This window comes from Prinia subflava, chromosome 5 (assembly GCF_021018805.1).
Source record: "Prinia subflava isolate CZ2003 ecotype Zambia chromosome 5, Cam_Psub_1.2, whole genome shotgun sequence".
Classification (NCBI taxonomy): domain Eukaryota; kingdom Metazoa; phylum Chordata; class Aves; order Passeriformes; family Cisticolidae; genus Prinia; species Prinia subflava.
Genome location: NC_086251.1, coordinates 52,967,045 through 52,991,055, shown reverse-complemented (window position 1 = coordinate 52,991,055; position 24,011 = coordinate 52,967,045). Strand labels below are relative to the sequence as shown.

Genomic DNA, 24,011 nt, shown 5'->3' with positions numbered 1-24,011 from the left:
AGCAATGGTGAAAAACATGTTCCAAAGGACTAAGGAACAAGGTTAAAGTTGACACAAAACCCTGCTGGTTTAAGCTCAGTTTTTTAATTGAAACTGAAGTTAAAGTAGAAGGAGCTGCTTCACTACATCCCTGAACCTCAACTCCCATCCTATAGGAATTCAAAATGGCAAGATGGGGAGGCAGGAAAGAGGGTGCCATACAAAACACTCAGCTGCCTGTGTTTTCCTTGAAGGATTTGCTCTATATGGGCATCATGTAAATGCATGAAAGGACAGGAGAAAGATCTCTCCATTAAGCAAAGAACAGTATGAAAAGCCATCAGCAGACCTTACAAGCAAGGAGATTCAGCACCCCAAAGTATCCGAGTAAAACGTGTTTCAGATTTTTTTGTTGTTTTAAACAGGCAATACTGGTTGGCAGTATTTTAAGTAACCAGCTAATGATAGACCTGAAGCTCAACAGATCTTCTCCACAAGTACCTATAGCATCGATGTTAATATTTAACAAGGTCAGCATTATTATTACAGCAATTACAAAGAGAACCAACAGTGCTAAACATGTTGTTTCAGAGTGTTACACTGATCATTTACCATACTCTCCTTAACTTCAATGGTCTGACTTTCACCACAGTACCATGGAGCAAAGTGCAGGTCCATTGCTTCACATGTTTTTATCCCCAGTTTGGAGCGCTGGGTGCGGCTCACAGAGGGAACAGACCTTAGACCATCTGTTGAGGCACAGAACGGATTTAGCAAGACAAGCGTGGGAGCTGAGCAAGTAAAATCTCAGTCATTCGAGCAATTACCCTACTTACTTTGTACTTCCCATGATCAGCTGGCTGGTCTGTTCCCTGGAACAACCAGGGATTGTGGGGTTTCTTGCTGGCAGTTGCAGTTTTTCCCCTGCAGCTCAAGCAAATTCATTCTCTATGGTACATCCCCCTGCTCTGTAGCCAGGCACACGTGCCAGCAATTCTGCTGGAGGCTTCCCTGGAATTTACATTTATTTTCTGGGAGAGATCTAGTTAGCCTGATCTTTCACCTGACCCAACAGAGCTTAGCTAAATTCATCCAGCCCACGTTTAGGGAAAAATACAGCAGCGTGACAGCCTCAGCAAGGAGTCATCTGTTGAGTATTCTCATTTCATGCTTTAAGAGATGTTAACACCTGTGTCACTTCTCCATTCCATACATAAGATACCTCTGCACACCCTTAACAGCAGAGAGCTCTTGGCAAAGGCTCCCCATACTGATTAGACAGCAGGTCCACTGAATACAAATAAAGCACAGTCACTTGTGCAAACCCAAGATGGTAAGCACAGGATGTTAATAAAATTCTGTACACATCTTTAGGTACATTTTCTCTGGATATGAGATTCAAAACACAAGTGTTGTAAATTGAATTCTCCTTCCTTTATCTTCTCTAAGTGTATCTCAGTTGAGGTTATGAAAAAATTGTATTAAAATGGAAAAATAAGTCACTGGTTTCTTCAGTATCAGAAATAGTGAATGCTTGGAAGATTAATTCGTAACTGCAGCTCCACTCAGTGATATTCACCTGTGTACTATTCAATTCCTCTATCAGAATCACAGACTATAAAAATCCCTGTATTTAGAAGTAATTTCTGAGGGTCAAAATGGAAAGGGCATTTTTCAGTTCGGAAGATTTAATACTCTTTGGTATTTTATTATCATTGCTGTTAGCTTTACCAGAAATCAAAGCTCTTATATATGTGCATATACATATGCATATACATATATAAAATGTCCACCATCCATAAGAACCTAAAGATTCTCAAACAGATCTTTACTTTTCCTATACTTTCTTTCTCCCACTAGCATCAAGCAGGATTTTAACCTTATGGCTAATATTTGTTAAGACATATTTACATACATTTCAAGTCAGGCAGACTCAAAGACTAAGGGAATCACCATGGTAATTTCACCCAGTTTCTAGTGTGATACCAGCCACAGAACATTCTAAAACATTTCCTGCACTGAACCCAAACCTCACTTCCCATCAGTTTCAAGCAGTGAGAAATCCATTACTGATAAACCTAGATATTGCCACTCAGCAGACTACGGAGATAATTTCATTCACCCAGACATTTTAATCTTTATTGGTGGAGTTCTGGTTGTAGTAATTCACAAAAGATAATGACTGCAACTCAACTTTCGCTTTCCAGTAATTGAAATCTAGTCCTATACAAGTTCTCTTCTGTCCTGTTGATGTGAGAGTGATTAACTATGAAACTCATTATCAAAAACTCAGGGTGATCTACTTTGTTTGGCACAGGATCCATCAGCTTTCTTTGCTGGCTACTTGCCACCATAATACTGTTTCCAACATGTAACTTTGGCTTTCTGGAAGGCTGCAAGAGGAATAAAGCTTGCATCTCACATTTTCCGGATGGAAATCCTCAATCCAGTCTTACCTCTCTGCTCCTGACACTAGGGATGGGATAAAGATAGGGCAGTTAGTGTAAATCTGGAGACCTGAGAATTTACACCAAAGTAATGAGGAGAACTCCACACGTTCATAAACAATTTATGCTTCACTAGCTGCTAATTAACCAGGCAAAGCCATAGGCATACAAGCACTTGAATTTCAAGCCTTTTTACTCATTTACTGAAAAGGTGTATCAAGGGTGTTCCTTGAAATCTACCCAGAACTGCTGAAACAACTAGTAAAAAGGAGTTTGCTGTAATCAGTCATTAAAGGGAGTTTCAGGAGAAAAGCAAAAATATAAACCAGAATGTCACATGAGTCTGAAATAGCCCATAAATGACTTTGAAATGCTTGGCAGAACTCACCTACTGAAAAGTAATATAGGGCAGTTATGGAGTTCTGATGTTCACAAGTGTGTGGGAAGAAGGTGAGATCCCAGTCTATTCCATCACACACGCTTTGAACAGGAAACGAAGGCTGAAGACATGTGAAACTTTGTACCTGCACAAATAAAGCTGTTTAGACAATAACCTAGGTTCATCATTTTTCCTCATTGTAATTTTCCTAGTAGTAGCACTGTTTCATATAAACAGTTCTACTATCTTACCTAACGAATTAGTATATTTTCTTTGACACTTGTTAGTGAAAGATTTTCTCTGTACCATTTAACATGGCCCATTTATTTTCACTGCTGCGAGACAAAGAAAACCAGGAGTTTCTCATCTATCGAAGATAGCTAGTTTCACAACAACTCATCACAGTCATCTTCCTTAAGCTGTGACACCAGGATTACTCCTGCCTAATAGCAAGGGGCCAGTGCTGTAAGGAGACTACTATTTCCCTGCAGGAGTCAGAGCAGCAGCTGAACCAGTTTGTCAAGATAAAAGCTATGGTAATTAGCAAGGACACTGCCATCTGAATGTGAACAGGATTCCTGGGGCTGGAAGTGTGTTTAAGAGTCAGAAGCCTCATTAATCACTGTTATGTTCTCTTGTGTGAAGTTACCCAGGTCCCAGCTCAGTCAGGAAACAGCTCTCTCCTTTGGGAAGCTAAGCCAAGGTGTTCTCTTTTTAAGCCTTAGCTGCAGTTCCAGTAAAATGCCAGAAACACAGGAAGTCCTCAGATAATGAATAATTCAAGGAAGGGTGCAGTTACAGCACACGTGGTACAATCACCATTTTCTGCTGGACCATTTTCTAGCTGGAACCACAAATGCATATTTTTCACAGAGAGCTAAATATTCAACATGCAATTTTGGTTCAGCATGTACAGAAAGAATATTTTTTACTTCTACAGCAAGACTATCTTAATATGGAGGCAACAAGATTAATATTAAAATATGAGACATGTTTAATGTCTTTGCTTGAATGATGAACATTTTGCTGGCTTGACACACCTGTCATAATTAAAAAAGAAAATAAAATAAACTTCACATTATCACATCAGGTCTTTACATTGTCTTTGCCATGTTGTCTGGGGCAACATTAAGGAAGGATTTCATAAGCACAGTCTTTCATAACAAGACAATTGTCAGACAGAGAATTCTCTTGTAAATCACACAAAAGATGAGTCTTACCACAGTAATTTATTTCTTAAAAATCTAATTTATTGCACTTGTCTTAAAGCACAAACAAAACCAAAAACCTAAATACAGAAATAAAAGTAAAAAACCCATCCTAATTTTGTTGAAACTACCCTAAAAAGTAGTTTGTAAGAGCTCTTGACACCAATTGAATATTAATGACCATAGCAAGGAACAGTATTATACAGTAAATTAACAACTAGCAAGCTCAAACCATTACGAAGATGACTTTGAAAAATGTAATACAAAAGTGTCACTATTAAATAATGCCATTGTACTTGAGCATCTGGTGCTTGGAGGGCACAGAGAAGTTGTTCTTTCTCATGTCCTTTATCCGAAGTGATTGACTTGGGAGTTGCCATAGGATACTTTTAAGCTGAATTTCAGCTTCCTTGGGGTCCTCAAGACACCAGGCTATGCTTGCATAAAACAGACTGGGTTACTTCACAAGCTGATTCCATTACCATCCACTTCCAGACAGGCTAAAAGAATCCCTCTGGGGTAATCTTTGTATAGAGATGAGACAGCAAAGAAGCAAACATATCATCTGTAAAAGGGAAATAAATCTGTCCTTCCTGTAGGATTAAGATTCAACTGAGAACTGACAGCCAATACCACAAGTGCTACTGAAAAAAAATGACATAACTTGGTTCTCTCTCCACCAATTCACATTCTCACCTTGCACCATGTTTGTTCCAAGTTTAGTGCAGTACATGCATGAACTAGTCTGAAAGAGAACAGAGGTTAAAAAGAAAACACATCCTTTTCCATTTGTGTTAAGTTCTGAAAACAAAAAAGTCCCCACTTTTCAACTCTTGGCCTTTCCTTAAGCTGGCTCTTTTACAGTATTGGTTAGCAGCTGCTTAAAACATTCTGATGATTTATAAGCTTAGAACAAACACAAAATAACTCCTCCGCCTACATACTGAACTCAGGTTCTCTCATCTATGGTTCTATTGCTTAAAAAAGATGAGGTATCTTTCAAAGAAGATTTAGTATAAAGAAAAATAAACTGCAATGATTAACTTAGGTTACTTCCCAGTTCATCACATACTCCTGTTGCAACATCTGTTAAGTATAAGACACTTCAAAATTTAGCTAACATAGCTAAAAATCAGAATATTGTTAAGTATTTTCTCACAATATCACAATTTTTTATGGGATATATAGGTAATTCTATCAATTACCATTTTATTCTTAATACATCTAATTTTGGTACTCAAAACAATATGAGTCCAAATGTTAAAGCACTGGCTGGAGGCACAAATACAGCACAACAGGAATTATGAAAGCTGCCTTGTACATTCCTGCTTTGTACTACAAACCCAACAAGCAACCTCTTTTTATTCCAAACTAGGACTCACCCCCAAAACTCTGTCAGCTTCTTGATGGCTATGCAAATGGGCAAAAGTCCCCCTGATATTAGGTGTAATCTAAACCTCTACCTTGTGAATGAAGCCGAATTATGAACAACATTTCTGGAAATGGAAGGTTAGTATAGCCTTGCAATTATTTTTTTGGAAATGGATCAAACTAAATTCATTCTAACAATACTGTGTAATCATGATGTTCTCAGTTCTTACTAAGAAATACTTCATCATATTTTCTTCCATGCTGCAAGGAAAAATAAATATATGTACAAGAGTCGGGGAGTGATCCCGTCAGTATGGTATGGAGTTCCAAATACAAGAAGAAATTGAGAAATGCTTAATGCTTCCACTGTAGAGAAATATTTAATGCAACAGAATTCCTTCTCAAAATCAATACATTACTTGCATGCTGTTGTGAAGTACTCACTTTCATTGCTAGTAAGGTTAACTTAAGAGTTGTATTTCCAAAGGAGCTTCTACAGTAGTACAGTATAACAATGGCAGTATGCCACACCTAAAGAGTCTCCCAAAAGATTATGTAACAAACATCAGAACTCACAGCTTGGAGGCTATTAACAGGTCAGTTTTCCAATACAAAAGTGCTAATATCACAGGTCCAATATGAGTGGCTTTTAGATCCAATATTCTGTACATACATTACAGAAATTCTGTCCTCCTGTTTTTTTCACTGCTTCACAAGCATGACAGACTTCATATCACTTCCCATTCATCTTCCAAATCATCAGGGTGAAGCAAAACAGAGGTGTCATTATTTTTCTGCAAACTATTAGAATGGCTAAAGGTCTTAGTGAGGCGCTGGAGGAGAGATCCTGAAGTACTGATAGCCCACAGTTCATCTAGAGGGGTCACTGCAAAGCATAAATTATCCATCTTTTAATTACAGTAGCAGGTTCCAATTCTAAATATTGAATAAATAATATTTGGATCTGTTTTCCCAATTATACCCAGAGAAGCTTTTCACTAATGTGATAAAAACACCCTTGGTGAAACACAGCGTGTGCAGCTCTCCCTGCATATGGTCAGCTTGAGCACCATCAGGTAGAGCTCAAAGCAGACATCACAATGTTTTGGACAGACTGTCATGCAGAACTGCTGAAGTGCAACTTGCCTGTTAAACGTGAGACATTCCCAGGGATCTTCTTCCAGTAGTCTCCTGCAGGATTCTTGTCGGTGACGCCGTATCGGCGAGCGACGTCGCCGTTGGGGCAGCGTGCCCACACAGTCCTGGTGCTCAGAGCCAGCTGGCACGCCTGCAAACCTACAGGGAATTGCACATGAAGAGGGAATAAGCAGCCTTTCCTAGACAATGAATACACAGGAAGCACTTTGAGAGCAGACATCAAGACTATAATAGGGTTTGTATGTTCTTACATGAAGTACTGGTGAACAAAAAGGCTTTTTAACTGCAGACTTGGTACTCCCTTGCATCTATCGACCATAAGGGTTATCCCAAGATGGACATCATTTGTTATGTGGCCACAGCCACAAGCAACATCCAATTAGAGGACTTTCATAATGTGCTTTTGGAGCCCCCACTGTATGTGACTACCACATGGGGAATAAGCCAACAACTACAATCTTAATTTGTCTAAAAGTGGGTAATATTACAGATGTTGTGGACCCTTGCCCCCTTTTCACAAGAGTATTCTGCAACTAAGTGCCATCAGTTAATGCAGTGACAAATCTTTAAAAAGCAGACAACTGTGCATCAACGCACATTTATTTAGAATGAAAAAAATAAAATTTAGTTTTAAAGGCAAGGCAAAAGTGTAATTACCTAATCCACAACACATCCAACACACAGGATTAGTAGAAAGATGTGGAAAATAGTGTAAGGTTTTTGTTATTCACATCTAAGTAGAAACCTCATGTGATATCACACGTGAATACAAAACCCCACAGCACAACAAGATCCCTACTGCTTAGGAATTCTGCTTTAGTTTTAACTGAAAGGGAACTGTACCACTTACTTACTGAGTGGCAGCAGCCTGAAATAACACAACAGAAATTCATTAAAAAAAATCATACTCCTCCCAGTTAACTACTCAGTGTTTTTAAGTGAAATCAAGGTCCTCTTTAAAAGATAACCCTTATCAAACACTTAATTGCCAAAAAATTTAAGCATTACTAACCAATTTAAAAAGCAATTGGAAAAAAACCCTCAACAAAACAAAAACACTGAGAAAATGGCAGAAAACAACAAGGAACTGATGCATTAATTTTACCTGGTACATGTTCCCAGTCAGTGCCTACAGGCATTTCATCTGTAATTCCAACTCGTACGTGGACATTCCATTTGCTATCAATTGCCCACAGCATCTGATCATTTGGACTTGAATGAATGCTGACCAAGTTGATTCCTACTGGCTATAAAAATTAAGCACAGTATTTAAACTTTGTACTACTGTATCTTTGTACTATTGTAGCATTTGTTTTTCACAAAAGTACACAAGAGAAGTAAAATATTGACCAGATACTAAAGACAGGGAAGAATGTAACTGATATTTTATATGCTATTGTACAAAATGATCCACTTTCCAAGAACTTATGCCCTTTGTAAGTACAAAAGGAACACAAATGAACGGATCATTACTGATAATGATAGTCGTATTTAATGTTCAGTATTCAAGTCTAATAATCACAGAATCACTGCGTTGGAAGAGACTTCCAAGATCATTGAGTCCAACCCAGCCCTAACACCTCAACTAAACCATGGTACCGAGTGCCACATCCAGTCCTTCTTTAAACACATCCAGGGATGGTGACTCCACCACCTCCCTGGGCAAACCATTCCAATACTTTATCATCCTTTATGTAAAAAAGTTTCCTTAATATCCAACCTACATTTCCCTTGGTGGAGCTTAAGCATGTCCTCTCGTTCTGTCAGCTGCTGCCTGGAGAAAGGGACCAACCCCACCTGGCTACAGCCACCCTTCAGAAAGTTGTAGAGAGTGATAAGGTCACCTCTGAGTCTCCTTTTCTCCAGGCTAAACACCCCCAGCTCCCTCAGCCATTCCTCACAGCGTTTGTGTTCACAGCCCCTCACCAGGCTCGTTGTCTCCTCTGGATGTGCTCAAGCGTCTCAATGTCCTTCCTGAACTGAGGGGCCAGAGCTGGACACAGCACTCAATGTCCTTCCTAAACTGAGGGGCCAGAGCTGGACACAGCACTCAATGTCCTTCCTAAACTGAGGGGCCAGAGCTGGACACAGCACTCGGGTATGGCCTCAGCAGGGCCGAGTACAGGGGAAGAATGACCTCCCTGTCCTGCTGGCCACACCATTCCTGATCCAGGCCAGAATGTCCTTGGCCTTCTTGGCCACCAAGGCACATTGCTGGCTCATGTTCAGCTGCTGTCACCAGCACCCCCAGGTCCTTTTCTGCCAGGGCACTGTCCAGCCACACCATCCCCAGCCTATAGTGCTGCAGGGGGGGTTTTGTGGCCGCAATGCAGGATTCGGCACTTGGACTTATTAAACTTCATCCTGTTGGTCTCTGTCCATCCATCCAACAGTTCCAGGTCTGTCTGCAGAGCCCTTCTTCTGTTGGAAGCAACAGGTTGACACACCCTCCCAGCTTAGTGTCATCTGCAAATTTACTGATGAAAGACTCAATCCCCTCATCCAAGTCACCAATAAAAATACTGAACAGAGCTGGCCCCAGCACAGACCCCTGAGGGACACCACTGGTGCCTGGCTGCCAGCTGGACACAGCACCATCACCACCACTCTCTGTGCCTGGCCATGCAGCCAGTTCCTGACCCAGCACAGAGTGCTCCTGTCCAAGCTGTGGGCTGCCAGCTTTTCCAGGAGTGTGCTGTGGGAGACAGTGTCAAAGCCTTGCTGAAATCCAAATAGACAACATCCACAGCTGTTCCCACATCCACCAGGCGGGTCAGCTGGTCATAAATGGAGACCAGGTTGGTCAAACATGACCCACCCCTCCTAAAGCCGTGCTGGCTGGGTCTGATACCCTGGCCATCCTCTGAGTGGGGCATGATGGCACTCAGTATGAACTGTTCCATAACCTTACAGGTACTGAGGTCAGGCTCACTGGCCTATATAGGAGGACCCTATAATTACCAGGGTCCTCCTTCCCACCCTTTTTGTGAATGGGAGTCACACTGGCCAGCTTCCAGTCACCTGGAACCTCACCAGTGAGCCAGGAATGTTGGTGGATGATGGAGAGAGGCTTTGCAAGCTCATCTGCGAGCTCCCTCATCACCCTGGGATGGATCCCAGCTGGGCCCATAGATTTATGAACATCCAAGCAGCTCAGCAGTTCTCTGACTGCCTCCTCCTGGATAACAGGGGCACCATTCTGCTCCCTGACACCATCTACCAGCCCAGGAGGACAGGTGTGCTGAGGACAAGCCATCTTCCCACTAAAGACTAAAGCAAAGAAGGTGTTAAGCACTTCCACCTTCTCTTCATCTGCAGTTACTAAGTTCCCTCCTGCATCCAATAGAGAACAAAGGTTGGTCTTACCCTTCCTTTTACCATTAATATATTTGTAAAAGCATTTTTTATTGTCCTTTACAGAAATTGCCAAATTAAGCTTGAACTGAGATTTGGCTTCCCTGATTTTCTTCCTATATGCCCTTGCAACCCCATTAAATACTTCCTGAGAGATGTGACTCTCCTTCCAAAGATGATACATCCTCTTTTTGTTCCTAAGTTCCTTCAAAACCTCGTTGCCCATCCAGGTGGGACATTTGCCTCATCGACTCATCTTCTGGCACACAGGGACAGTCTGTTCCTGTGCCCTCAAGATCTCTGTTTTGAAGCATGCCCATCTTTCCTGGACTCCTTTGTTTTCATGAGCTGCTTCCCAAGGAACTCTCTGAGTAACTCTCTTCAATTATGAAGTAAGTCTCTTCTTAATGTAAGAAGAGTAATGAGTAATGTAAGTAAGTAATGAGTAAGCCTCTTCTCGCCAAAGTCTGCCCTCCAGAAGTCCAATGTAAAAGTCTTACTGATGTTCCTCCTGATTTCCCCAAATATTGAGAACTCTACAATTCCATGACCACTGTGCCCCAAGAGGCCTCCAACCATCACATCTCCCACCAGCCCATCTCTATTTGCGAACAACAGGTCTAACATTGTCCCTCCTCTGGTGGGCTCACTTATCAGCTGTGACAAAAAGTTGTCCTAAACATACTCTAAAAACTTCCTGGACTCTCTCTTATCTGCTGTATAAGTTCCCAGCAGATGTCTGGTAGGTTAAAATCACCTATAAGAAGAATGTTAGTCCTCGCTTAACCACTGCTATTCCAATCAGATACAGTTTCAACTGCAAGTAGGAAGAGGGAGCTTTTCCTATGAAAGGCACAAAATGCAGGGTTTTCCTTTTGCCTGACAGGACGTTTTGCTAACATTATTAAATCAGCTAATCTGCTACTTTATTTCTAAGCATATGCTAAAGCAGTACATTTCTACAGTCTGAATGTCTCCTCTTTGCAATGAAATGATGATCTGCCTTGTTGCCTGTCCTCCTTTCTACAGCAATATAGCCATGGAACTCGCTGCAGAGCACTGCAGCACTGGAGCAGCCACACCTGCAGGGGAGGATCACAACACTACCCACTGGCAAACACAAGTGAAACACACCTCCCATTCTGCTCCCAGGCATGTCCTTACTCCACCTGCTTCTACAGAGATTTTCCTTAACTACTATTCAAAATTAGTGGTACTGACATAATATCATTATTTTGTAGCAAAATATATCATCCAATCAGGGTGGATGATTGCAAATAGGCAGCAAAACATGTCCTTTGAATAAAACATGGATATAAAATTAAAACTTTTATTAAAATGTTTTCCTCCACATGAGCCTGTAAAGGCAGTGCAGAAGGCAGTATGATGTCTGAAATACACCATCTCCTCACAAAGCAGCACTGCATTCCCTGCTTTAGCCACATGGCATAAGCTAAAATTCCAGAGTGCTAAACAGAAGAGCAAGTAGCTCTCTGTATGTATAAACCAAGGGATACAGAAGCATGATCTGCACATATATATAAGCACACAACTCAGTTCCAGATGGGCCTTCTGTGTACATAACAGTTACCTGCTTTGGTTTTGCTTTTAAAATTCTGGTGCTGACTTGGGTCTGACCAAGCTACAGCCAAGCCTGACTTGCACCACCAAATCAATCCTGTCTATTCAGGTTTCAAGGCCCTGTCTTCTCATGTTTTTCCTCTCATTAGGTGTTTGCCCTCTGTTGGAAGCTTGAGGCTGGTAGAGGCTTGATCAAGTGTTCACCTGTGGTCACAGTAAATTCACAAGTGGCTGCAGTTTGAACACTTAAAAGTAAAGCCACTAATTGTCTTGAAAAGCACTGACTACATAGAATACAAAGCTGCTTAGCTACTTTCAGATTGGTATTAATCTACTGCCTTGAACAAAAACTTCAATCAACCAAAAAACCCCCAAACCAACCCAAAACAACAAACCACACCAAAAAACCTCCACACATATCCAAAACCAACAGAGCAATGCATCAAACACGCAAGCCACACTAAAAAAAACACCCCAAAACCCCACACAATTTTCCCATTTGGACTTTCTGCCTCTTTGCTGGAAGTGATCCTTACTCCTGGCCCAGTTTCCATTTCTCCCCTCCATTTTTTGTTTGCTGCTTTCTACAGCCACCTTGGCTCTCACTCCCCACTTGTCCCTGCTCACCTCCCCACAGCGCTGCCGTGGGGCAGCACCGCACTCCTGTGCAGCTTCCTGTTCCATCACATCCCTTGCCACACTTCTGCTCTTGCAGTCCCACATTTCCACACAAGGGAGCTGGGCAGGTATTAGCTTGTGCAGGCTGAAGAACTGCATGAACAGGAGACCTTTGCCTTTTATCTTTTTTTTTTAATATTTTATTTTTTTAAATCCACTTATCTCCTCCTTACCACGTTCTCCTAAACAGCCACCTCTTTCCCAGATTTGGGACTTTCTGTCACCTTTCCCCCATGTCCTTCACAGCACAAACTGACAGTGTGTCTGTCTATGCTCCACAGTACACTTCATGTCCCAACAGGGATCCATCCCAAACTGTGCCTGACACCTTGGTGGGACTTTTGTTGCTGAACTGTTGGGATTTGTGCACGTTGCTCCCCACTCTCATATGTCAGAACCCCAAGCCTCTCTTCTACTGTCATTTGTTTAGAACAGAATTCTCTGAAAAAGAGCAGGAGGAGTATTTCCATCCAAAAAGACATTTACTGAGTGCTTAAACCTGCTACCTAGACCTGTGCACTATTACGAATTTACAGGTAGTGGAAGCTAAGAAAAGCAGAGGAAAGACCCAAAAGGAGAGCCACAAAAGGAATTGCATGAATCTCAGCTAAACTGCTCCCAATACCACTGCAGGCTCAAGTGTAATCAAAGCAATTACTTCTACCCTATTCTGCACCACCAACACATCTAAGAAACAAATGGCAATCATCAAATTCAAAATAATGTGTTTAAAAGCTTGGCTTCTTCTCATTCTTTCCTTTTCAAAGTGAGCTCATTTTGTCCTTAAGTATCCCTGCCTCTCTGGGTATTTCACTTCCAGCTTCCCCTCCTTCTTCAGGCTACTCAACTCTTTCTGATAACCTCACATCAATAAAACAATCCTCTAACTCCCACTGCAAAGGATCCAGGCAATTCCTCTACTCCCCAGCTTTCTCCTGTGGAACAGCCAGTAAAGGACACAACTGACAGGACACACAGTGACATCATTATATACAGCAGCTCCTGGCACAAACCAGGGACAACCACTGGAAACAAATACAGGCAATTCTTAGAGCCTGCTGCAAAGGTTTGACTTCTGGATTATGTTTTACCCAGAAAGCAGCCATCTACAGCAAGAAGGTACTCTCACAGCTACCACAGTCAGGTGGATAAAATTAATTTTAAATTTTCCTGATATAATGTACTATTTTCTTAGAACAATCATGCTGATATTATCTCAGATATCTCCCATTTTCAGTAAGTTTTAATTACCATAAGCATGGTTCAAGTATTTTGTAAGTTACATAACAAGAAAATCTCTACAGCTGCAGTTAAAGGTTAAATAGAGTTCTCTCATAGCACTAAAGAGAGATATCTCTGCAAATTCATAAATCTGCTGATAACATTTCAGAGCCTGATAAGCATGACAACTGATAAATTATTTCAGCGTAGCCTTTACTCAGCTGGTTTAACTTCCAACAGCATTCATGAGATTTATATACCTTGACTGTGAAACATGTCCTATTTGTAATTTACTGGAGAATCCGGAATTTTAAAGAACCTTGCAGCAATCTCTCAGCCTTCCTGCTCTGATGCATCAAACTCTGTTTATACATTTATCCACAATATAATCACCACTGTGAGAGATCAACCTGTTATGGATAATTCATGGAGTCAGTGCTACTTGATACAAAATTGCAGAATATTTTTGGTTTTCTATTACTTGGGGTGCCAAACATTTCTGAACTCTAAAAATCTCAGAAGTCTGACTGTTTTAGCCAGTCATGTCTGAATGCAGATGCCCCATCCTTTGGTCTTGTTACTTGGCTATAAACTACCACTTTCTGTCTTTTGATAGGAAGAATCTCCCACCAGGACCATGGACTATCAACACTATCAACTATGTCCTTTTCAACATTAAACAATATATAAGACCTGTGGATATATTTGTTGTCTGCTACAAATAAAACCAACAAAAACAGCTTGCCACATGTCTGTTGCGAAAACAGTGTTGATACAATGAAATAAACCTGAAGGAATCACATAACTGGCAAATTGTTAAATGATATCAAGAAACAATGTCTATATTAAACATATTTAAGTTATCAAGTTGTCCATTAGCTTTATAATTCTGTGTAAGTTACCTCCTTTCTTTCTGCAAACCACAGAGAAGTAAGTTGCAGTGCAAGAATTTAGCTTAAACACCAGTATCAAACAAAATCCAAAGTGAAAACAAACACATTCCCCCACCCACTCTCTCCTACATACTACTCAAAAGTTTTGTCTTATTGGTCACAGCTGAACCCAAATGGTTAAAGTTCTCTGTCAATGAAGAAAGGACAAACACATGCACACAAAAAAAGGCACCAGAACATTTTCCACGTCACTTTTCAGGAGCACAGAGTCCATGTACCAGCAAACCTCCATTATCTCTGTTCTGCTGCAAATATCCAGGATAAGGAAGACTAAACACAACATTATCAGTCTGTCCAAGCCCAATCCTTTTTGTAACAGGTTGGTGGCTACACTCAACACAAATGTTCTCCTTGCCTTCAGGAGACAAATCAGAAATACCTTCAGCTGGTGCAGGCCAGGCTGTAAGAAGGTCACATCAGGGATACTTCTCACACTCTTGAGCATTGTATCAAACTAATCTGGTTATTTTCATGACTAACAATATCCAGACCCTCCTAATGAGGGTAACAAAAAAGAATACAACTTAGAGAGACTCTCCCCCAGTACAGGCCTATTTATGTATTATTTTCTGAGATCCATTTAAATGAAGGTTGTAAAGCTCTTTCAGCATTAGCTTGCTAAATTAAGTGCTGCTTTTTTTCTCTGCAGAGAACTTCAAGACAATACACAGGGGCAAGAAAGATGTTTGGCCTTCCTCGATGCCATGGATTCCTCAGTAAATCTGGCATTAAACTGTCAGAAAAACACAACTATTTATTGTCTGTAAAACTGGAGCATTATTTTCCTCAAATGCCTTGGAACAACAGGACCCACTTTCTGCCTTTAATAAATAAAAGGGACAAAGGCCTTAGTTGGGTATTTCCAACCAAGGAGATATCTACTGTGCTGTCTATGACTAGCACAATCTGGAAGACAAAGCAAAGCCAAGGAGCAAATCCCCTGACCTTTCCCTTCTCTTAGCTCTAAATTTTTTATTCCAACGTTTTTTCTTGCAGAAACATGGGAAAGACAACAACCTATGGTATCAAATCATAGGAAAGAGCAAACCAAGCCCATGCAACTACTCAACACGTTCTCAAGAGAACCATAAAATACTTTAAAAACACTTAGTACAACTGTTCCTTAGAAACAATTAAAAAATAAATAAATTAAATTTCATGTAACCACTTTAGAGACCATACAAACTCCAGGCCTACTCAGGTTTGCCCAACTGTCTTCTGGTCACACTGTTTTATAACTAAGATTGTAAACTGTAACGTAGGAGATAAGCCCTCTGTAATTACCACTACAGGTATTTTAATGACATTCTGAAGAACTGAACTATTAGGAGAATAAGAATTAATGATTTACAGAAGCATGTGTGAAGTAAAGACAAAGTGCAAATTCCCAAAAAGAGAACATAACTTAAACACTAGGTAATAAAAACCTTGTATAAGCAAAGCTCTGAGTAACCAAGGCTTTTACTTTATTTGTAAACACACTTTTAATGAGCATCAGCAAAACATCCTCTCACGCAGCCTATGCCTGTAAAATGCACCTCTTCAGTTTTTGAAACTTAAATACCTTACCAAGGAAACAGCATTTCTTGGGGGTTATAGGGAGGGGCCTTCAAGCTCCTAATTCAAGGTCAAAGGGTCTAATGTGTCCAGCAGATATCCCAGGGTGTCTCCTTACTCTGTGCAACCACAGCTCATGCCTGCTAAATCATGAGGATCATCCTCTACCCATGAATTTTTATACCATGGTGCTTTTAATTTTTTAATAGAATAACTCTGAAAAACTCTCAAAACTTAATGATGTGGTTACTTTATCTGCCCAACTGAATGTTAAATATATATCATCTCTCTGAAGAATAATTAAATATCTAATTCTGTGTTAACTAACCAAAATATGGGAATATTGGAAGAGTTGCAGTTATGAGGAAGTTCCAAGTAACGACCAAACTGAAATATGAAAACTGAAGGCTCTCTTTCCCAAAACTGTTGTTTTAAATGTAAGCCAGTCTTGTGAAAAAGCAAATACACCACCTTGAGATCAATTCCAGAAGGACACGGGAGGATTGCCTACTGAATTTTCTGGGTATACCCTAACTTGAGCACTTCCTGTGACCTGAAGCTGCTGGTGCTGATAACAGTTGCTATCTCCCATGACAGGCCACACGCTCGCTTTTCTGAACACGGTGATAGCAGAGCCTTAAAACAAGTATCAGAAGGCTACAGCTCCACAGCAGCAAAATACAGTGAAATACAGTGACAGCAGATTTCTTAACTAGCAACAAGGAGGAAGATAATAAGCACTACGCTCAGCAATGGAATCAGCATGAGGCAACTTCAGAACAAACGCTGAAATTGCATTTTTTCAGCCTCTAAAAGCACCTTTTATGTAACTTACAATTACTTAAGATAGGCATGCCTGTGAAGAATAGCACAGACTTGAACTTAAACATTATGGCATTCTCAATCAGCTAAACAAAAGACTCAGCTGCAGAAGCTTTGATCTCCTATACTTATTTGCAACCCACCTTGAGACAGCTGCTCTTACTACTGCCAAACAGCTTTTCTCTACATCATCTTGAAAAGTGCAGTCCTCCAGGAAAATCTTCTCCCTAATAATGTTTTCAGAGGTCTCACATGAGTGAAGATACAGAGAACAACAGACTAGTTAGTCTGGTCTAGAGAGCAGCAGGCCTAATGAGTGTATTACTTTTCCAACCTAAGCAGACTTTGGTTAATAAAAGAGAGTTCCTCTGAATCTCATCTTAGCACTCCAAAGCAGAACTCATGGTAACTCAGAAGGTGTCTGTGCAATGGCTGAGTAATGCAAGCTGGTCTGTGCTACTGAAAACCACTGGACCTGGAAAGAACAGGCATGTGGATACTGCACTGGAAAGAACACAGAGTTCCATGACAAGGATGTTCAACAGTAGCACAGATTATTCTGAAGTAAAAGTTATAAAGCATTTTCAACAGAAAAATTTCCTTCCCCTCTAAATATTCAATTCTTGAAGATCATTTCAAACAAACCCTTCCTACATTTCAGCTTAATGGCAAAATCTGATCTTGAGGACTGCTCACCACTTCCTCCTTTAAGTACCACTTAAAGCAGAACTGGCCTTAATAACAACAGAAATCTCACTGTGAAATGCAAAAGCAAGGCAGATGCAGAAGAAGAAAGGCCCCAGATCCACATTAAGTGTTCTGTAAGGTAAGCAGAGGTTTATCTAAATAAAGGAGACAAAATAAAGATGATGACAACCATTTCTAACAAGTCAACACTCATCTGTAAGGCACAACCAACTGCTTACCTTTTCTTGACATATGTTCAATGTAAGGTATTGAAAAGAAGTTACATCTATCCTGTATTGATTTTTCAGAATTACGGATTATTTGCCTAAATTTCAAATGGTATTTTTAGACTACCATTTGCTTTGTAGTTTTAATAATTTTTGAATGACTGTGAAAAAGCATGAACGGCCTTCATTTAGTATTTTGGAAGTCTGTATGCAAGAAAAAAATAGCTCCTCCTACATCAGTAAGAATTTCTACTACCTGTAAGAATTTCTCACACCTACAATACCAAGCTTAAAGTACAGAGACAATCACCAGGCTGTTTATGGGAAGAGCAGTAAATCAAAAGTTTCTCTAACTTGAAACACACAAAATGCTCATGACAATTTTATGGCAAACTAAGTCAAGCAGTGCTCATTGCTGAGACCCTGGGAACTACAAATGATCAACTAAAGCTTTATGCAGTAGCCAAACGTTTCCTTAAACAAACCTCTTGTACTTCGTAGTTCACACAAGCTATGTGGATATTTAAATAGAGCTCTGGATTTAAAATTATCTCTTTTTCAATTCCATTCTCTATGAAATTTGGCTACAAATGAGCAAAGAATAGCAATTAAAGAAGTGACAATAAAATGTCTCATTCTATTTTTAGAGTAAGGCTGATTATTTACAATGAGCAGATGATTAGTCACTCATTACAAATATTTGTTCTGTTTCCTCTATTTTTGTCAGAGAAGGTTGTTTATCTGATAGACGCATTAGTGTACATCTATGAAGGTGGCTTTTAAGGCCAGTTTTTAAACTGTAGGAAGTAAGAGTTTCTCAAGATCAGATTTTATCTCAGCATCTTTTTCAGAAGGTACCAGAAACAAAAGCTGAAATGCTCAAAGAATCATTTTCAAACCGTTCAACTTGGGGGGACCTTTGAAAGCAATTTAAAGACTTTAACCTTTTGATCAAGCTCTACTTTTTGATAATCTAAATCAGTCTTACAGTCTATTCTAATTTTCTATCTTATTTTTAGTTATTGTTCCTTTAGGCCACAAATCAGAATTAAATCACAATAAAGATACACACATATAAAAAGACATTCTATATTACCTATATAAATAATATTTCTATTTCTTGCTCTTTTTTAAATTAATTGTTTTGTATATGTAAAAATATGTATGAGTTTGGAGACATGTTACAGCAGATGATAGTTTTATCTTGCATGTTAACACCAGAATGGAAAAACATTTTCTATTTCCTGGTCTAAAATAATTTCATCAAAGCATTTTGATCAGTTTTGTCAATGTCCTTGAAGCAGCTTCCAAAAAGCTGCTTAACTACATAATTATTTTACTTCTAAGACTGCAGAACCAAACTGATGAATCACAGAAAACAGCTATATATAAACTACTACTGCTCAAGATCCTCTAATGATGTTATCAACCACTTCTGAAGTACTGGATAAAATAAAAAAGGAAGGCAGAGAACATATAATCTTATTCTTCATCTCAAGAGATGCTTCAGTAAGGAGGCACAGAGGGAAGAGTAACAAACAAGAATGGGTTTAGTTTTGATTTAAAAAAAAAATACAGCATCACAGAGCCAAAGACTGAACTTAAACTATATTCACTCATTTTAGCATGAGCAAAATCTCATCAAAGCTGCAGTCTCTGAATACCTTTGTGAAGTTATGCAAAGATGAATGCTGTGCAACTGCAGCACTCCGTTAAGAAGTGACACCATAAAAGCAGAGTCTGCAGCTGCTCACAAGCTGCTCCTGAGTCATGAGATCTGGGATACACGAGTCATAATGGCTCTGACATTTGCTAGGGAATTAAATATCCACAGTTGGTTTTAAATTATGTTGAGAGTGCTCCTGGACTTGAAGTAAGTGAAAAGTGATTTTGATTTCCTTCTTCAAACAGAAAATGGCCAAATCATTCACAAATATGTCTTAGAATATTTCTGTTGTTCTGAACATAAGAGCAAAGCAGCTTGAACTGTGTCAAAGTCAATTAAGGGACTGGTAACAGTAAGGTTTTCCTAATAAACAAATATTGTTCACTTAATAGTTCAGTCTACAGACATCATGTTGTATTTGTTTTCCAAATACTAAGTCTGCATTTGAAAATATATTTAAGGTTCACATATTTTCTTATTTTGCATTAAATCTCTGCAAAAGCATAAAAGGCTGCTCCTTTAATGACTTGTTTTAACATGCTGGAATTGTATCAAAACAAGCATGTAACATGTAAGTTTTCATCTTCTCTGCAAGCAATGTCTGAATTCTTGCCCTTTCACATTGGCTCATTGAATTTGCCATGTCAGGAGTTGGCAAGATAACAGGAAAAGAAATGACACTCTCTGGGTATCAGGTTATAATTTTTGGAAGGTAACATCACCCAGCTTTGTTGATAAGATAATGGGAAATAATTTGATTTTCAATCTTGTCCACTTTCTACCTAAGGAAGTTACTGCCAAACTGTGAGCCACAGCAAATCCCAATTCTTGTAAACACCCTTATACTGAGTAGTTTAATCTACTTGAGCAGAGAAGCAGAGAATCCCTTAGTACAGAGAAAATACTATCAGCATAGAGAAACAGCTATTTGGGCTATTCTCCTAGATAGACATTTGGTAAGAAGACAGTACACAAGTTTAATTCTCTGTCTCTTGGCAAACACAGTTTAAATTGAATGTTTCTTCCTATTTTTAAGAATATTGCCTTTATGGGAGACATCATCACTGACACCTTCAGCCTCCTCTTCCTGCTGCCCTACCCCCTTTGTTAGCAGGGACAATATATTACAGATTACATCAGAAACACGAACTTGCAGCACATCAAGAATGAGCACTGTAACAAAGTCCTTTTTGCAAGTGGTATTGGCACCTATTTATCAGTCAGCCCTGCTATCTTGCAAAACAAGTTACCATTTCTCCAGAACCACATTCCCAGTACAGAGTTAGTGACCTAACCAGTGCTGTGCTCATTGCTGGGATGCATATCTGCAGTTTTCATTTCCCTGTTCCCCTGCCCTTCTTTGCTGTTACACCCTGAGATACAGGAGCCAACAACTGGCTGATAAGAGAGAAGCAGAACTAAAAGCAAATTATGTAAAAAACAAATAAATTATTGCAACTCCACTGCCACAGATTTACTTCAATTTCTTAATGTATACTTTTGAAAGTACCATGTATTTTAAATTCTTTAAGAGAAATCCTGCAACATCACAAAAATGTCAATGAAGTATACAAGCACACCCAGTCCTACTGTGCTAGAGCAGCAGACAGTTCAGTTCAAGCAATTTTGTGCCAAGGAGTAAAGAATGAAATCAGCAGTCACAGGTCAGCTCCATTACAGCAGCCCCAACCCACAACAGAAATTACTCCCACTTCATAGATTAACTTGCAACGTGTAAGAGCAGCAATGAAAGCAAGCACTGTGGTTTAAGGAGAGATTAAAAAAGAAAACAATCAAAAACCAATCAGCAAACAGACACTGGAGAAATAGGTTTTGTCAGTTTTATATATTTTCCGAATATGCTTCCAGGTTACTTTAGGAGGCCTCTTTCAACTCCAGTCCTCCCAGCTGGCAGGTAGAAAGGATCTAAAGTTTGCCCATTCTGGTAACAAGGGAAAAGAGCTGCACTTGTACTGCATGCTTACAAAGCACTGCATGACAAGGAGAACCCCTGAATTCAGGCACAGCACCCTTGCAAACACCCCAGACTCACTCAGGTGAGGATAAAGGAAGAGGGAACAGGGACTTCAGCAGCCTGCCACTTGAGCAGAGCCCTCCCACACCTCTGCTCTGTGCTGCTTGCCCATCCCGCCTCTCGCTTAGCACACAGAAGGCACTCAGGGCACAGCTCAACACTCTACTATAAAACCTGGCTCTACTGCTTTCCATGAACTCTAAAATTACTGTTTTATTGTTTAGCATAGAGCTAAACCACCAGGTTACAAAGACTTGTAATCAACATTTTACCTGTATAGGTGGCTCAATCATTATCCATGCGGGAAGCATCAAACTTGGGTTAAGAGGTTGAGTTCCTACACGGAAATAAATGCCACCACTGGTGTCACAGGCCCAAACATGCTGATTGCCACAGGTCAAGCTGATCAGCTTTACACCACCTAGTAACAAAGAGGTTATTAGCAACCTGGCATTTTCCTTTCAAACTCAGCTAATAATCAGAACTTGTATTTAGACTTCATTGTATTAAACAAGCTTTAAACACAGTCACATAAAAATGATTAGAAGTTAATACAACTTGTGAAAGAATAATAAAAATTGCTGGATACAATGAACAAAACGAACAAGTAGTGCCTATGTGACAAATTTCTCTTCTAAAAATATATGTTTTAGTCGTAGGAGAATGCAATTTCTAAAGCACATTATAAATACACTACTACAGTAACCAAATTCAAGCAGGGAAACATTCCATGACAAATGTTATCAGTGCCTAGACAAACTTTCACATGACCTCACATGAACTCTTCTCTGTAGCTGGCCAAGCTCAGAGACTTTTAAAGGTGTTGATCTGCTAATACAGTCAGCAAAGAACATTCCTAATGCCACCAGCACTTCAAAAATATGAGAACAAATGGGTTATGCATTTCAGTGTTAACATACCAGTGTCACATCTGTAAATAAAAGAACTGATTTTCAAATGGATTTATATTCACCATTGTACACATTTATTACACCAATCTCAAACGTGCAGCAGTATTTTAACCCTATCAGCACCATGAAAACAAAGCTGTGAAATAAGGGTGTGTTGGAATTTTGGCATGGTTTGTGTTTGTGTTTAGTGTAGATTCCTGCAAAGACAGTAGACATGCATACCTGGTATTTTAAACTAAAAAGAACTGCTACTTAATTGTCTACTAAAACTCTTACTTTTTCACATTCATTTTAAAATAGCCATGTGATGTACGTATCTAAGATATGATTTCCTTTTTTCGCCCCATGTTGGACAAAACAAAGCTAAGTAATGGAAAACAAGTTCCAAAGAAAGCAGGACCCAAGTGGTACAGATCCACTACAGAAGGAATGCTCTGGTCACACTCCAAACTGAAGACTCTAAAAATAGGCCCTGCTGGTTAACTGAACACGCCAGTGCTGCTTGGGATATCCCATTCTTGGTAACAGTGCTGTTTTCAGGGATGTGAAATTGGGCATCAGACACAGCATTCCTTAAAGAGGGCTGTGGAATTTTATCCCACAGAGTGCAAGTTCAAAGTATTTATTTCTGCAGAATGCAATATTCCCAATTGTTAGGGCTTGCTGGGGAAAAAGAAAACAGGAAAGAACAGGACAACATAGCTTTATCTTTTAATTATCTCTAGTGGTAAACAGATCTCACTAACCAAAATTATTCTAACTTTCTGAATCACAGGGATAGAAATCAGCCTATCACATCCCAAAATTTACCAGAAAGCTTCATATAAAAACCAAAATGACAAACAAAAACTTCTACTGCTTGGGATGAGAACATCTATAACAACTTTCTTTTGTAGACAGCGGTTTGACTTTGAGCTGCAAAGCCAAGCTCTTACTTAAAACCTCATTTTTCCTTCTAATAAAGTATGACTCGAAGCAATGGCTTTGTCACATGATACCTCAGCTGTCAAAGTGTTCTGTTCCAGACAAGCATCAGGCACTCAAACACAGACTCATATATCACCTACTCAGCATAGCTGATATTACTTACGTCTACAGTACATTTGATATTCAAAAACACAGCCCCTTATGTAAATGTTTTGAGGTTTCTCCCTCTTCCCACTTACTGTTTGTATCTCAGGAGAAGGTCATGTTAACCACATTCACCAACTATTTTAGAGTAAGTAGCATGAACCAGCAGTATTGTTTATTGTTAAAACCTAAAGGTCATTCTACTGTGTTTGAAACCTTGATAATGATAGTGTAACACTAATCAAAATAATCTACTAAGTGCTACTCCCAGTACACAACGTAAAAGGCAAGATACTACCAACATAAGAATATTTCAGTCTTAATGCTGGTAAACCCCACCACATCCATACAGAATTCTGAACTGCATTTTACAGAAGGTTGTTCCCACTCTTCCTGTCCTCCACAGTTAAAGTTCTAATGTTTCTGGAGTAAACTTAAACATATACTTGAATAGTAACAATAGCTCTCCAATTTCTTCAGCCCCATTAGAACAAATAAAGGCTTCTCTATTATAGCGATGGATATGCACTTGTTAAGCAGTGATGTACCACATGCAATTAAATGGAGGAAAAAAATGCATAAAACAATTTCACATTTCAGTGAAATGTTAAGTAGAGTGGAGTGTTTAAATATTTCCTGACCCCACATCCCTTCTATGCCACCACCATGTGCCACAGAGCTGACAGGAACAGCTGAATGTAAAGGC

The 24,011-nt window shown here is 39.6% G+C and overlaps 1 protein-coding gene across 5 annotated transcripts in view; it reads right to left on the bottom strand.

The window, feature by feature from the left end:
* Nucleotides 1-4,033: 4,033 nt before the first annotated feature.
* The window catches only part of TECPR2 (tectonin beta-propeller repeat containing 2), a 44,698-nt gene continuing 24,720 nt past the window's right edge, over nucleotides 4,034-24,011 (bottom strand). For 4 of the 5 annotated variants that reach the window (XM_063399399.1, XM_063399401.1, XM_063399403.1 and 1 more), the window contains 4 exons: nucleotides 21,596-21,744; nucleotides 7,648-7,789; nucleotides 6,531-6,680; nucleotides 4,034-6,270 (listed from right to left, as the gene is read on the bottom strand). In XM_063399399.1, the coding sequence (XP_063255469.1) occupies nucleotides 6,113-6,270; nucleotides 6,531-6,680; nucleotides 7,648-7,789; nucleotides 21,596-21,744 (599 nt within the window). In that variant the 3' untranslated portion in view covers nucleotides 4,034-6,112. Of the gene's footprint in view, nucleotides 6,271-6,530; nucleotides 6,681-7,647; nucleotides 7,790-16,851; nucleotides 16,936-21,595; nucleotides 21,745-24,011 lie in introns of those variants that run through there. The other variant, XM_063399404.1, reaches the window with a different exon arrangement.